We start from the raw sequence: 17,251 nt of genomic DNA, 5'->3' as shown, positions 1-17,251 counted from the left end.
TAGATCAAGTATTATCATTCTCAGGGAACTGAAGATCAGTGAGGTTAATTACACAGCTAGTAAATGATAAAGCTAAGTACTTGAAACCAGATGTTCTATAAGCCATAGAAAAATACACTGGCATGTGTGCTAACCCAAACAGCAGCATAGGCAAAACAAATCTATAAGCCAGGGATGGCACTAATACATTTCCTGGAATGGATCTTAACAGGAATTCACCCTCAAACTCCCACACCATACACCTGTGATGACGTTTGTATTCTTTTTCTAGAGCTGCCATAGAAGATACTACTAAATGTGTAGCTTAAAAACACAGAAATTTTATTATCTCACTGTTCTGGAGGCCACAAATCAAGTCAAAATCAAGGTATTGCCAGGGCAATGCTCCTATAAAGGCACTAGGAAAGGATCTTTTCTGGTTCTCTCTCTTAGTTTCTGGTTCTTTCTGGGCTTGTGACAACATGGCGTTCTTCCTGTTTCTTTGTCCTCATGTCCTTTTTAGGAGGATACCAGGCATATTGGTTTAGGGACTCGCCATACTCCAGCATGACCATTAGTTAAGTTAATAATCTTAACTAATTATTTCTACAACAACCCTATTTCCAAATAAGGTCACATTTAGTGGGTGTTAGGGCTCAGATTTCAACATGTGAATTTGGGTAGGGAAGGCACTATTCAAGAAACACTTCTAAGCAATATATGTGGAAAGGAAATATGTATATATTAATAACCTATAGCTTATGCTGGAACTCTGGATGATTAAATACAAACAAAATCACTGCCTATTTTACAGCTGCATAGTTCAAGACTGGACTAAGGCTTCATAGCAGTTAATGGGGGGAAAAAACAGGGCATGTGATGGAAGAAATGTGTACTGTTCATCCTCCCTTCTTAAAAAATTGCTGCATTAATACAGCCTTTTCAAAAGGCCAAATATATAGGCTGGATATGTGGCTGATGAAAATTACAGCCTCCAAAATCTTTACTCTCTTCTGACTTACATATTTCTCTTTTATTAAAGACAACTGAAATCTCTAGTAGTTGCATTTTCAGAGAGAAAGCCTCCAAGAAAGGAAGTAGCTGCATTTGAAGTTGCTCTGGGGAAATCAATGCAGTTAGTTAATTAATTACCTGAGGAATTATCAAAGGGAAAAATTATCAGAGCATCATTGACTTCAGAACTAGAAGAAATCTTGGAGATGACATATTTAAGTCATCTATTTTCAAAGCTATAAATACGAATCTTAAAGAAGCCCACAACATCAGTATTGAACAATGCCAAGTTGGAGCTTGAGTCCAGTTTATTGTAATCTCTGTCTTGGTTTCTCTTGTGTCCTTTTCTTTATTAAGTCAATGCATACAAAGTAACAAAGCAGCAAAAATCTATGTAAAATGAGGCTCACACTTGTTTTCTTGCCAGAATAATTTATCTTTACAAACTCATGCCATGTTGTTAGGGAATGTGCTGAATAAGGAAACGAACATTGAGAATGCATGACAAGCTGCTAAATATTTTTGGAAGGGGAATGTGGGAACTCACATGGTGGGAAATGAGACATAGGGATTGTAAGTCAGCCTGGATTCTTACCTAGCATTTTTAGGTCCCTTGGAAGTTAGGAGAGATGTTTTAAGGGCCTGTGATGGTTAAAGGCTTCTAAGAGGACTTTCTAGACATCAAAATTATAAAGCACACTTCAGGTCTCTTCATTTTTGTTTAGTCATTTTTTAAGATTTTCCTCACCAACATTGTTACATAAGGCCTATAATTTGGCAGTTACCAAGGTAACAATGTATTTTAGGACAAATAATAAATGGGCCACATCTTTGAAAAGAAAATTAATTTGTGAAATGAAATGTGAAATTAAGCTCATTTCACATTGAAATGTGAAATTAAGTATATTTCTTCCTTATTACTACGAAAATTAGAACAGCAGAACTTTTGAAGAAGTTACACATAAGAATTCAACTTTCTAGAATTTCTAACAATAGTATTTGCATTTTAAGCCAATTTTAAACTTAATATTACTCACCAAAAAGGAGGGCTATTGATAGAGTGCCATTTTAAGTGAGACGTCTTTACTGCATATACACTGCAATATATGGTTTTGCATGCCACTTCAATCTTTGATTATACATCTTACTATCATGTCTTAAGAACAATACTCTATCTAATTTGCTAATAATAAAATAATAATAATAATAAATTTGTTTAAATTCATGGATGTCATATAAAATATAACAGTATCAGGATTATAACTTCATTTTCTTCTGACATTATAGTTAAAGTACTTGAATGCTGAAATTTTATATTCATAGCAAAGCCACTAAAGTGCGTGAAAAAGAAAATACTTCATCTGGATGGAACTCTAAAACAGAAAAAGAACATTAGGGATTAAACATACAAAATCCCAACTAGTGAAATCTAAATAAAGTGTGGAATTTGGTTAATACTAATGTAACTGTGGGTTTCTTAGTTGTGGCAAATGCAGCATAAAAATGTGTTAGTAATAGAGGAAACCAAGTAAAGGATACAGGACGACACTTTAAGAGAGTTATTATTATTGCAACACTTCTGAAAATATTAAACTATTATAAAATAGTTTATTAAAAAACACAGCTACACGTGCATGTGTACGTGCTTATACTCAGAGCCACTATACATTATATATCTGCTATAGAAAAAATATTAGAATGAGCCATCAACAATAGACATTGTTTCCTGGGAATCCTAGAGTATTATAAAGAGCAATAAATGTATCAGCCAATATTACTTTTAATTGGATTTCATTTTTTCGTTCTTTATCCCTCAACCCAACACCCACTGTTTCCTTTTCAGACCACCATTCGAATGAAGCTAAATCTGCCTATAGTTTAGAGAAAGGAATATAATAGACTCCTTATCACATGCAGAGCTAGTCAAAACTTGGTTTCGTCTCTCTAGTTTCATCTTCCACACACCCCATTTTCATCCCATCTCCAATTTAACGATTTTCACTTCTCTCAATCTACCATGCCATAATGCATTGCTATTTCTTTGCACATGCCATTACCTCTGTCTGGAAAATTATTTTCCCTTTACCTCTGATGGTTCTATCCTTCCAAAAAAACATTTTTTTTTTTTGACAAAGTGTCACTCTGTCGCCCAGGCTGGAATGCAGTGGTGCGTCTCAGCTCACTGCAACCTCCACCTCCTGGATTCAAGTGATTCTTTTGTCTCTGCCTCCCGAGTAGCTGGGATTACAGGTGGGCACCACCGTGCCTAGCTAATTTTCGTGTATTTTATATAGACAGGGTTTCGCCATGTTGCCCAGGCTGGACTTCAACTCCTGGCCTCAAGTGATCCGCCTGCCTCAACCCCCCAAAGTGGTGGGATTACAAGCATGAGCCACCACACCCAGGGAAGATTTTGGTTTTTGTTTGTTTGTTTGTTTTTTGGTTCCATAAAACTCTTATATTTATCTATTGTAGTAGTTAACACTTTTCATTATTGTTATTTATGCTGGCCTATAAACTTTCAAAGAAATTAGTCTATTTTTCACTGCTGTATACCTAGTATATATAAGTGTCTGCTACAGAATTAGTGGTTAATAAATGTATGTTACATAAATGAATGAAATAAAAAGTGTTATAGTTGTCAAAATAAATTTGGCAATGAAAATATTTTTGCTAAATTAACTAGGGTCAGGCCAATGTGAAACTAATAAAAGGTACAATATGCAAAATAATTTAAATCTGTCATTCATTTAAATATTTTTATTTAATAGGCATTCCAAAAATTACAGTATAGGGTATATAATTTATTTACCTTTTGCAATAAAATATATTTGAACATATTTGTTTTATCTATAAAGCTAGTATTGAACAGAAAATAGTGAGCTAACTGCTTTCAAAGAATTTAGTATTTCTCTCAAAAGCATAATAAATTAATGACAAATGCACTTAATTTAAATTACTAGAGTGAGTGAATTTTTTAGCTCTGTCATGTCTTTCCACCTTTAAAATTGCCGTGTTCTCTAGGTTGGTATTGAAATTAATTTTATAAGATTTAGCAATGTTTATAACATATTAGCAACCCTAAAAAGGGTAAATTTTACCCACCATCAGAAAAAATAAATACAACTGGGCTGGGTGTGATGGCTCACGCCTGTAATCCCAGTACTTTGGGAGGCTGAGGCAGGCAGATTGCTTGAGCCCAGGAGTTCAAGACCAGCCCGGGCAATATCACAAGATGCTGTCTCTACAAAAGTAAAATAAATTAGTCAGGTGTGGTGGTGCATGCCTGTAGTCCCAGCTACTCAGGGGGCTGAGTGAGATGTGAGGATAACTTGGTCCCTGGAGGTTGAAGCTACAGTTATTCGTGGTGGCTCTACTGCACTCCATCCTGGGTGACAGAGCAAGACCCTCTTTCTCAAAAAAAAAAAAAAGAGAAAAAGAAATACAATTATAACATCAAATTATGAAAATCTCATTAAAACCATTATTACATTATCATATAGAGAATATATAAATCAATGATGATCTTATTATATTTGAGCATAATAATTTAAAAATATATTCATTTATATTTAGGAAACAGTAAATAGCAATTGACTAGAAATAAAGAAAACTGAGTCCCACGCTAGCTTAGTTGTTTACTCACTTTGCTAATTTAAACCGATCAACTAATGTTTGAGTCTCAGTGATTTTGCATATGAAATAGACCTTTTAATATTTACTCTGCCTTCGCATATGGTTATTTTGTAGATCACTTTAATTTATGAGTGTGGGAATTCTCTGAAACATATCAAGTATGATTCTTATGTGTAATATTATTTTTATATTACATATAAGACTGCAGAGAAACCTTAGTGAAATCTCAGATCTTTTTATTACATTGTACTCCCTGCCAAACTACATAAGCAAAGACTGTTTCTCAATATGTGGGAGTTGGATTTATATAAAGACAAATGTGAACAAATAAAGATATAAGAAACTAACAACTTTGATGTAATGCATTTGAATGCACTGGGGATAAATTCTCATAACTCTTTGTCACAAAAGGAAAGCATGCATTAAGCCCCCATGAAGTAAAGAAACAAAACTTCTCTCAGAACTTTGCCTTGGAACTCCAAGGCATTCCTTCTTCACCCTCAACCAGCATTTAAAGATGACTAATAAGACAAAGTTTATGTCCATTAAAGAAATGAGGCTCTTGGATAGTTTGAATCATTACTAGTATCAAAGACTAATGCTAGCATGCGTCAGGAAAATGGAATTAATTATTCTGTAGCTTACAGAAATATTCAAAGTCATTTTGAAATTTGGTAAAAAATAAAATTATTCTCTGATTTTCAGTGTTTTTCTTTACAGAGATTTGATAGTCATTTATAGTCCTCCTAATGAAGGATAAACAAGAGGAAGCAAATTGAGTTCTCTCTAGAGTTGCATTGTCTTATTGCCACATATTTAAAATATACAAGTGGCTAAAAATTTAACCTCCTTTATGTGTCATTGTTCTTATTATGATAGTGCATCACCCATTTTTTTCCATATGTACTTTTGACTAGCAGGGCCAATCATGGTGGCAGAGATTGGGGATATAAAGATAAGTAAGAAGTGAGCTTGTGTTCTCAAGGTGATGGTTTTGCTTGGAGGGAGTCATGTAAGTGAACAGCCATTGCCACAAATTTTGAAGGTTTTAGAGAGAAGTGTTTGCACTGAGAACCGCTATGGGTCAAGGGAAGCTTCATAGAAGAAATAAAGCTTGAAGCAAATCTGTAATGAATAAAATTTTGCAATGGAGGAGGTTGTAGATAGAATATTATGTAGAAGGACAACATCTGTAAAAACACAAAATTTAGAAAAATATAATAAATTTTAGGAATAACAAGAAAAATGTATGGCGTGTGTATTAATTTCCTGGGGCTGCTGTAACAAAGTACCCAGAGCTAGGTGGCTTAGAACAACAGAAATTTATTATCTTACAGTCCTGAAAGCTGGAAGCCTGACATCAAGATGGCAGCAGGGTTAGTTCCTTTTAAGGGCTATGAGGGAGACTCAGTTCCATGCCCCCCACCTAAATACTGGTGGTTTGCAGCTTTGGTATTCCTTTGCTTGAAGATGCATCACTGAGATCTCTGCCTTTGTCTTCATGTGCCATTCTTGCTGTGTGCATGTCTGTCTCTGTGTCTCAATTTTCCCCTTATATAAAAAGACAAGTCCTCCTGGATTAGGGCCCACCTAATTAACTCATTTTAACTTGATTACCTCTATAAAGATTCTATTTCCAATTAAGGACACATTCTGAGGTACTGGGTGCCAGGGTCTCCCATATCATGTTAGTGAAAATCAATTCAACTCATAACAGTATGACTGTGGCTAGATATAGGATGTATAAAATGGTGGAATGGGATAAAAAGGAAATGGTTAAGTGCATAGAAATGGGACCAGAAAGATAGGCATAGGTTACTTAAAGATAATGACTTTCTAAATAGAAACACAAACTCTTATTTCAAACATAAAATCTAAGTAGATATGTCTTAAGGACAGAGATCAATACTGTCTATCTATAATCAGGTAATTTTGATCTGTGTCATTACTAATCATAGACTTAAGGAATGTGGCACATGCTATTTGATTCTTCAATCTCTAGTTTCTGAATTCGGATGAACATTTTTTAAAATTGCTTATTCTCTAAAGTAATGTTATAAAAATAAATGAAAATCCTAGAAATATGTACATTAGTAATGTTAATGAAATATTTTTGAACTATTAAAGTAGACATGAATTCTAGAGTTCAAAAGTTTTTTTGTTTTTCATTTATTTAAAAGTAATTTTACAATTACTGTTTAGCCATTTGCTTAGCAGCTTACTCGTGGAGTACTTTACTCTGTCACCTCCTACATTTTCTGTTTGTCATTGCCCCCTCACTTTACTTGCCTTGTCCAAACTAAGAAGCCTAATTTCCATGACTCTGTGAAGCACAGTCTGCATCCTCTGCTGAAATCCTGTGCTTTGAAATCTTCAGGCCATGAGTAAATCTAGTCATCTACCTTCTTCACTCTCACATCCAGACTGCTGAGTGCTGTGGGCTTCCTCTTGCACCAGGTTGGCAATTTGGTGCCCCTCCATGAATGGATTCAGATCCAGCTGACCCCTAAACACTGCGTACCAAGCCATGAACATGAGACTGCCCTATTTTCTCCTCTCTACTTGGGAAACTCTTTAGAATTTCACTGTCTCCTCAAGATCTCTTCCCCACTGCTGCCTCTTCAACATATTTAAAACTTCAAAGAGTAATGTGAGGTTTTTTTTTTTTTTTTCAGTTTTCCTTCTCTGGTCTTCCCTGTTCATACATCTTCAATTAAAACTCATGAACTCACAAGTGAACATGCATTCTTACCTCTAGTTTTATAGAAAATGTTCACCTCTCTTCAGTTGGTCTAATCCTTAGGTTGGTGACATTGCTCTTACCTTACTGTTTTTTTTCTCTTGGACTTTGTCCTATCAAATACTCTTGGCATTTTCTCTCTTCCTTTCAACTGGATCCTTCTGAATAAGCCATAAATATAGTACGATCTCTCACATTAAAAAAAAATAAACAGGTAATATCTCCTCCCTCATCCATTGTTTTATTGAAGGAATACATCCAGCTGTCTCCTTTTTTGTTATCAGAGAAACATAGAGGTAACCCCTCTTTTCATTTTGTAACCTCCTCTGGCTGATTCTTAAACTTACTAACGTGGGTTTGTGAACTTGAGGACTGCATTCTAGGCCTACTGTTCTGCTGATTCATACCTGCAAATTCCATCTCACTTCTTTTTTTTCAGTTCCTGTCTCACTTGTACACTAACTGGGAGTCTTCTCTCTGTCTCTTAAAAATTTCTCATCATCTCTGATGATGCTAGGTACCAGATCTCTCCCACCTCTGAGACTGTCCTGTTTCAGGCTCATTTACTGCAACTCTTTCTGACTTCTCATAGAGTTGCATCTTTGGCTATCTTCCCACGGTGGACACACCTGTAAGCTAAATAAAATTGATATTTGCATGACACCCATATCAACAAGTTCAACCAAGACACTTCCTGATTCCCTGAGATGTAATTCCAGTCAGACATTTCCAAAATCTTACTCAATAGCCTCCTGGACATACACCTCATAGACCCCAACACGACATTTCCCAAGTTGAACTTTACAACCTATTCTTCCTCCTGTTCACCATCTTGGTGAACAATATCACCAACAGACAAGCCAGACATCTGGGTGTCTTCTGACACTGCTACATACCTCTCAACTCCTATGTTTAACAGTTGCCAAATCCTTAAATCTGTTGCATGTACTTTATCTCTCCATCCCCATGGCTACTGCTGTGATTAAATATGCATCACTTTTCTCTGGGCTATTGAAATGAGTTCCAAACATATTTTTATATTTTCTATTTCTTACATGCTTAAAAAGATGTGAATTGTTTCCTTATGCCCAATCTTCTTGAAATGGCTCCCTTCTCTGGTTTAGCCATTGTCTAAATTCTTTTTCTGTGTTGGCTGTGGCCAGGCACAGACTTATCGAAGACTCGCTGATGAAGGCTATCAATTGTTTCTTGAGAAAAATGCAGACTCTCCCACGCACACAGGCTCACACGTTGTTATAGTGGCATCAGGGGATTCATGGATTCCCTGAGGTCTGTCAAGAAATCCCATGGTCCAACCTGATTTCTAGCCACACTACTCTCCAACACCTTCTACAATAGCAAATACGTTTAGCTCCCCCTAAATGCCATGTTGTTTCTTGCTTCATGATACTGTCTCACACAACCCCTGCTGGCCACGTTCACTTAGTAAGAGAATAAAATCCATGACTGTGAAGCACAGTCTGCATCCTCTGCTGAAATCCTGTGCTTTGAAATCTTCAGGCCATGAGTAAATCTAGTCATCTACCTTCTTCACTCTCACATCCAGATTGCTGAGTGCTGCGGGCTTCCTCTTGCTTAGATCGCCTTCAGGCTTGTACTCATTCTTTCCTCAAACACATAGGTCTGGGTTGTTTTTCTCCATTATAGCCTTATTATATATGACTTCTACAAGACAATAAAATAACCTAGGGTAGACAGTGTAATTTAAAGCTAAAGAAACTCAGAGTCAGAATGACATGGGTTTGAATGCATGGTAGATATGGATATATTTGGTAAAGGATATCATGTCCCTAATCCAGCTACCAAGTTACTCTGAGTTTGAGGACGGAGAAATTTCTTCAGTCAAGTTAGTACCATATAAAGATTTATAATGGAAGTGGCCTTTAAATTGGTTTTATACGTTATATAGGATTCAGAAATGCAAAGTTTGGAGGTAGAGAAGAAAAGTGAGAATTCTCCTACCTGGACCACATTTACTAAGCTGCTTTCAATCGTAAAAATTAGAACTTTGATTGTGTCATTAGATTCTTTTTCTAGAACTGTATTAATCATAAGAAATTATCACTTATGTGATTCATGTGAATTATTTCCTCACCTATATTTTTTGTTAGAAATATGGTATTTTGGAATTCATAGTGAGCTTATTTTTCCATTGGTCAGTTCCTCATTATATTACCAATATGTAAGATTTAGCACACTGTTTCATAAAATGAGTTTTCAGAAAATCTAATCCTATGGAAAACTCATCAAGAAAGTATTCTGTGTGCTAATAGACTTGTGATTCACATTAGCATGGTAAAAGCTCTTAAAAGACCTGTGTTAAAGAAACTTCAGTTGTTTAATTTACCACTTCACGACTTATCTGATCTTATAACCACTTTTTCCATAATAGCTGTTATTATTTCAAGGGACTACTTCTCCACACCTTGGGAAATTATAATGAACTATAAATATTCATCTGCTATGCATCGTCTTTCCAAACAGAACTACTTATTAAGCATCCAAAATAAAGTTGTTTCATATTTTTCTCACCTCTCAAAGAGGAGATTCCGAAACACTCCTCAACTTAGAGGACTTATATCATAGGCCATATATGTTTTGCAAGTATTTTGCTATTAACCTATTGGGAGATAATTGTTTTAATATATTATGAAACAATCAAATCATAGTATCACAGATCTTTTGGAACAAAAAGGATGACTATATTTTAAATGGTTTTCCCCTCCACCACTAATTTCAGGAACCTGAAGCCTAGAGAAGCTTAAGAACTTAGTGAGTATCACGGAGAGCGTCTCTAGTGGAACCATGGACTAAAAATTGATCTCTTGAATGAGAGCCCAGTATTCTTTTGCTCACTAATCTAATCCATTGCTTAATAACACATTTATATTAAAAAAATTCTACTTATGATGACAGTTGAAATTTTTATGAAAAGTTTCAAAACAAGAACTAGACGAGTTTTACATGCATAATCATTGCTAAACATCCTTGAAATTACATTTTGCATAACTGAGAACAAAAGTCATAAAATAATTTTAAAATAAAATTATAATACTCAGAAGAAATGTTTTTAAAACATCCAGTCTTTCAGAAGTATAAACTCTATAAAATTAGAAATGTAAAGTGAAAGTCAGATTCATTTTATTCTTATTTGGTTATCTAGTCTCTCATTTAATAAAATGTTTCTTTCCACTGCTAATGACTTTGACCATTCTTGGGGATTCATTTTATTCTTATTTAGTTATTTTTATTTTATTCTTATTTGGTTATTTTTATTTTATTCTTATTTGGTTATTTAGTCTCTCATTTAATAAGATGTTTCTTTCCACTGCTAATGACTTTGACCACTCTTGGGGATCAAAGTCATTAGCAGAACAAGCAGATCATGCTCACTAGTTAATTCTAACCAGTTCTGTGGTTTAATCATAAGTTGTCTTTCTAAGGAAGAGGCATTTCTGTTTATTAGGTCATATGGACCTTTAAAATTTGTTTTCACCATGGAACCATATCATATTTCCTTCTTAATAGCTTTGAAAAAATTAAGAGATATGATGCCATCAATCAATCATACAAAAACAAAGTTAAAAGGAAAAGTATATGCTGTCCTCTCCTTATATGAAATTAATTTCTTTTATTATAATTTCACATTATTATTGAAAATGCCAAGTAATAATACAGAATTTGGGAGCTGTCAAAGGTATAAAGTCATCCATTCCTACATTTTTTAACATAAAGAGAGTATTTGTGTGTACATAAAAAATCCCTTTAATTCCAGAAAACACATCCAACCTTTTTAAAAGTAAGGAAATAACACACAACATATAATATTTTAACTAGACAATATTAAATGCAAAATTGAAGTCCAATGGCCTTAGCTCCAACATGTCTGTAACTTTATCACCGTGAGGAAAATTAATGTTGCAAAGTAAACATGGCAATAAAATATACAGTGTATAGAATGAGATATATTTCCTGAAGAAATATGCATTCAGAATACTGAAACATTAACAAAGCATTGAGAATTCATATATGCAAATTAATTTTTTTTTAATTCTTTCTTTCAGATTTTCTACTCTCCCCTGGCCCTCTTCATACCCCCTTCAGTATATGCTGTTCATCTTCAGTTCAATCTCCTTTACCAATTTTGGATCCATACAGAGGTAAAACTTTTTTTTTATCTTTGTAAGTTTTATACCTAAACAGCCTGAAGCAATGTCCTGGAAATCCACTAGCAGATGATTTATTGTGTAAGAAAAATCTTTGTCTGCCTTTTTTAAGGAGAAACATCTGTTCATTTTTATTCCTTTTTACTGAATATATATTGCAAAGTTTATAAGAAGCAATGAGGCCAGTTGGTCTCAATTAAATAAAACAATTTTTTGAACTATTAAGTACCAAAACATTTTAATACTATATTCAATACAATATCTTCCTGTATTACAGTTTATTAAACATTATTTACCAAGAGATGTTGCAATTCATTTCAATTTAGAGAGATAAACATATGTATAGTGTATATATAAATATATCTATAATCTGTTGAAACTCTGAAACATCCTTAAAAATTGTATAGAAATTATGAAGATAATTTTTGGTTGGAAAACTTGCTCTAACTACAGAGATTAAATTTTATTTAAAATTGTTCAGTATATTGTTATTTTTTTCCCAAAAAAACTGAAGAAATGTAATTTTAGAGTCTTCCGTGGCATTTCAAACTGTCAGATTTGAATGTTTGCAGATAGATTATTAAGCAGCTGATTGGTTTATGAACATTTGTACCAATCCTATTGCTAAAATACCAAAAATCACAGACCTAGAAAAATTCTTACCTATACACACAAGCACTCTTTTAAACATTTGGTATTTATTGGAAGCCTTTTGAAGTTACTAGAGGAAGCATGTTGACAGGTGTTGCAACTGGTTGAACAACACTACAAATCACAGCTGCATTATATGTGAAATCTTGATACAACGAAGTGCATTATTCCATTAACCTGCAGTATTTTATGCTACCGATTTACTTGGAATAAAGAGACTGTTACCATGACTTTGGACGTATGTAGCATTATTTGAAGATCTATCATGAAATAGTATTGTGTTTTATGATACTTAACACATCAAACACTCAATACCACAACCATCTGAAAGAGATGTGGGGCCAGTTCTAATTCTAGAGGTCAAAGACCAAATTTGTTTAAATCAGTGGAGGGAAGCTTTCTGATGATTTACATGGAGGGGTTAAGGGAGAATTACATTTTATAGCAGCTCTGCTCCAGGTCACGCCATGTGTTGGGTCAGGTATTAGTTTGGATACAGAACAATAGTGCCTCAGTCACTTTCACCTCTTCCTGTGTCCCTCAGAGGGCGATGAGCTAGGGCTTGAGTTCCATTTCATGAAGTAAAGCAAGAGTGGAGAGAAGCCACTGGTGAGACTTATTCCTGTTTGCTAAGAACCTCCAAGTGGCTTCATTTCCACTTCAAAAGCAATGCTTAGAACCTCTCCCTTGTGTTAACACTTTATGCTTTTCAAAATACTTTACTATATGTGGGTTCTTACAGTTGAGCTGCATGGGAGGCAAGAACACATCTTCTGAAATTCATGGTTTGGATCTTGGAATTTTAAATAGTATTATTAACTGCGAAAACATTTCTGAAATATTTCTCAACTGTGCAGTTACATTCGTTTATTATATACAACATAGAATAGTTTGTTTACAAATAGTAGAATGATTCAGGATGGAGAGCCAAGAGATTGGACACCATGACTGCTTCTGGAGAGAAAGACAAATGCTTTCTGGAGAGAAAGACAAATGCTTTCTGGAGAGAAAGACAAATTGGACACCATGACTGCTTCTGGAGTGGGAGGAGTATTAAGTATTTTTTAAAAATTATTTTTATCATTTGCTTGCCTTGCTTTTTTCAATTAAGAGTTAATACACAGATTAATAAGTAAAAAATAAAAACTGAAAACAACAGCCTTTAGTCTATAAAAATACTCACTTTATGTTTTCCTGTACTGTAAATTGTATGAAACCCTATAGGCCACTTGCTTACTGTTTAATATCAGGCATCATACTTGGATCTCCATTGACAGATATGATATGCGAGCTGTAGAGATGACAATGTTAGCCAAAGAGCCCTGTATATTCCTGAATAGAGTTTCATTCTTACAATTGTTTCACTTCTCCTAACATCCATAAAAATCAGTTCTCACTCTAAGGGGAATATGATCTTAAGAAGATACTGATTTTTTTGAAAGTGAAGAAGATTCAGTTCTCTTAAAATCAATTACATTAGAATAAAAGGAAGAAAAAAAACCTAAAATCACATTTTTGAAAGACTGTATGTGAGATAAAAAAAATAGGCCATAAAACACACTAAATAGTTTATAGAAATTTTCTGTTTACTTTTGAGTTATTTTGATAAATAAACAAAGTCTAGGCCTGGCACAGCAGCTCATGTCTGTAATCCCAACACTTTGGGAGGCAGAGGCGAGCAGATCACCTGAGGTCAGGAGTTTGTGACCAGCCTGGCCAACGTGGTGAAACCTCATTTCTACTAAAAATACAAAAATTAGTTGGGTGTGGTGGCGCATGCCTGTAGTCCCAGCTACTTTGGAGGCCGAGGCAGAATAATTGCTTGAACCTGGGAGGCGGAGCTTGCAGTGAGCTAAGATCTAGCCACTGCACTCCAGCCTGGGCGACAGAGCGAGACTCCCTCCCCACCTCCAAAAAAAAAAAAAAAAAGAAACAAAGAAAAGAAAAACAAACAACAAGGTCTATTGTCATCCTCTTTTTTTGAAAGTTATGAAACATTTGGCTTGAAACTCTGCTCTGTTGATTAATTTTTGTGATTATATTTTTGTCTGTGTATTGTTCATGGATCTAAAGCCTCTGCAGCACATATTCGGTTATAGTCTCTTCTTGTGAATTCACTAAAGATAGTAAGAAAACCCTTTTATTTAATACATGTTTTTAACTTAAAACTGTGGAATGTTTTAAGTATTTTTTTAGATGTCACGTGTTATTTGGGTGTTAGCTGAGTTTTCACAGTACAGTAGCAATCGTATAATGATACTATTACACTATTACCTTTGTTTTATCTTAAATTTATTATCACATTGTTTATGTATATATCATGTAATGCTTGAGTAGAGAAATGTAGCAGATAAATAACTTAATTCTTCAATATTGAAGATTTGAACTGAATGATTCAATGGTATTTTTTTTTCTTTGACATAGTCTCACTCTGTTGCCAGGCTGGAGTACAGTGGCACCATCTCATCTCCCTGAAACCTCCACCTCCTGGGTTCAAGCAGTTCTTCTGCCTCAACCTCCCAAGTAGTTGGGACTACAGGCATGCACCACCATGCCCAGCTAATTTTTGTATTTTTAGTAGAGATGGGGTTTCACCACGTTGGCCAGAATGGTCTCAGTCTCTTGACCCTGTGATCCGCCTGCATCAGCCTCCCAAAGTGCTGGGATTACAGGAGTGAGCCTGTTCAAAAAAATTAGCCAGGCACGGTGGCGGGCACCTGTAGTCCCAGCTACTCGTGAGGCTGAGGCAGGAGGATGGCTTGAACCAGGGAGGCAGAGCTTGAAGTGAGCCGAGATTGCGCCACTGATGACTTTTCATGAGCAGAAATATTAAACTTTGAAGTTCACTATTTTATTTTATTGTTTTTTAAAAATATTCTCTAAGAAATCTTCGACTATCACAAACTCTGAAAGAGTCTTCTAGGATTACTTTTGAATATTTCAGAGTTTTAACTTTTACCGTTATTCTGTGATATTCTTGAATTAACTTTTACATATGGTATGTGGTAGAATCAAGATGCCTGATTTCTACATACATAACCACCAACTATAGCCCCATTTATTATAGAGACTTAAAAAAATCCATTAGATGTCCTTGATGACTTGTTGAGAAAAAGTTGACCACATATGTTTGGATTTATTTTTAGACTCCTACTCACTTTCATTGATGTATTTGTTTCCCTTTATGCCAGTTCCTCAATTTATTGATTATCATAGCTTTAAAGGATGCATTATTCACACATTTGTAAAATAATTTAATTTTCTCTAGGATTTTTGTCATGCATAATTTTGTGGTCTTTGAATAAAGACAGTTTTGTTTCTTTTTTTTCCCTATATTTCTGCTAATTTTTTTCTTGCCTTATTGCTCTGGCAAAGAGCTAGATGGTATAAGACAGAAGTAGCTAAAGTAAAATGTAGGCATCCTCTACTGACTTGTTTTCCCTCTCTCTCTCCCCACTTCTCCCTCTCTTCGTGTGTGAGTGTGTGTCTATTCTAGGGATTAAATATGCATTCCTATCATATCTTACCTTGAATTAATATAATACTTATCAGAAATGTGAGAATTTTTAGTAATATAATTCAATGTATGCCCTCCCAACCTTTCAGCTAGCATTCTCACATATGCTAATCTTTCACATTATAAATCCCAAAATATGGCTGGGTGCACTGGCTAACACCTGTAATCCCAGCACTTTGGGAAGCTGAGGTGGGTGGATCACGAGGTCAAGAGATTGAGACCATCCTGGCTAGCATGATGAAACCCCGTCTCTACAAAAAAATACAAAAAAATTAGCCAGGCGTGGTGGCAGGCACCTGTAGTCCCTTCTACTTGGGAGGCTGAGGCAGGAGAATGGTGTGAACCTGGGAGGCAGAGCTTGCAGTGAACCGAGATCACGCCACTGCACTCCAGCCTGGGTGACAGAGTGAGACTCCATCTAAAAAAAAAATAAAATAAAAATAAATAAATAAATAAATCCCAAAATATTGTTTTTATTATTTTAGATTTAATTAGTCAGTTATATTTAAAGGAATCAAGAAGATAAAACAGTTAATCTTCTTTATTTGCCCAGATGTTTACCTTCTAATAGTCTTCATTCTTTCCATTAACCTAAGTTTTCATCTGTTATTATTTCTTTTCAGGCTGAATAACTTTTACATCTTTTCTAATGCAGTCCTGTAGCAACAAATCCATTCAGTCTTTGTCTACCTTAAAATGTCACGTTTTCCTTAATTTTTGAAAGATACTTTTCTGAATATGAATTCTTAATGGACATTCCTTTGTCGCATTTTTTCAGTACTTTAAAAAGTTTATCTCATTGTCTTTAAACTTTTATTTTTTCTAATAATTCAGTTTTCATATCATTGTTATACCGAAGGTAATGTGTCTTTTCATTGCTAGATGTTTACAAAATTTTTCTCTTCCTTTTAAAATGTTAGCAGTTTGACTATAATGTGCCACTGTGGTATTTAAAAAACATTAATCTGGGGCTTACAAGTATGTGCTTTGAAAATCAAATTCGGAGTTAAGGGGTCCTGGTCATGATTTTCTTAAACATTGTTTCTGTCCCTTTCTCTTTCTACTCCCCTCTGGGAATGTCAATTACATGTGTATTCTGCATGATACTACCTTAGAGATCAGAAATGCTCTGTAATTTTTAAGATTTTACTTTCTCTTGTATTCAGATTGAATAACATATTAATTTGTCTTCAAGTTTATTTAATCTTTTACCTACTTTCTCCAAGCTGCTATTGAATCCATTCAGTGTATTTCTCACATTAGATATTATACATTTATGTTCTAGAATTTGGCTTTTTTTAATAAACAGTTTTTTTTTCTCTGCTGAGAGTCTCTTTCACTTACTGTGACTATTTTGCCTTTATGTCCTAAATGTAATAATTATTTAAAAATTCTTGTCTGTTAATTCCAATATCTGGTTCATATTCAGGTCTACTTCAGTTGACTGTTATTTTACTTGATATGAATCACATTTGTATTTTTTCTTTGTACATCTAGTAATTTATTGTTAATATTATATGTAAATCA

General features: G+C 34.6%; 1 protein-coding gene across 1 annotated transcript in view; it reads left to right on the top strand.

Annotated features, from left to right (window-relative positions):
- The window catches only part of AGMO (alkylglycerol monooxygenase), a 336,276-nt gene that overhangs the window by 130,319 nt on the left and 188,706 nt on the right, over positions 1-17,251 (top strand). The window contains exon 5 of the mRNA XM_003252592.4: positions 11,455-11,550. Coding sequence (XP_003252640.2) covers positions 11,455-11,550 — 96 coding nt within the window. The remainder of the gene's footprint in view (positions 1-11,454; positions 11,551-17,251) is intronic.

The sequence above is a fragment of the Nomascus leucogenys genome, chromosome 11, assembly GCF_006542625.1.
Source record: "Nomascus leucogenys isolate Asia chromosome 11, Asia_NLE_v1, whole genome shotgun sequence".
Classification (NCBI taxonomy): Eukaryota; Metazoa; Chordata; class Mammalia; order Primates; family Hylobatidae; genus Nomascus; species Nomascus leucogenys.
Note: the sequence above shows the minus strand (reverse complement) of the source record. Positions and strands in the feature narration are given on the sequence as shown.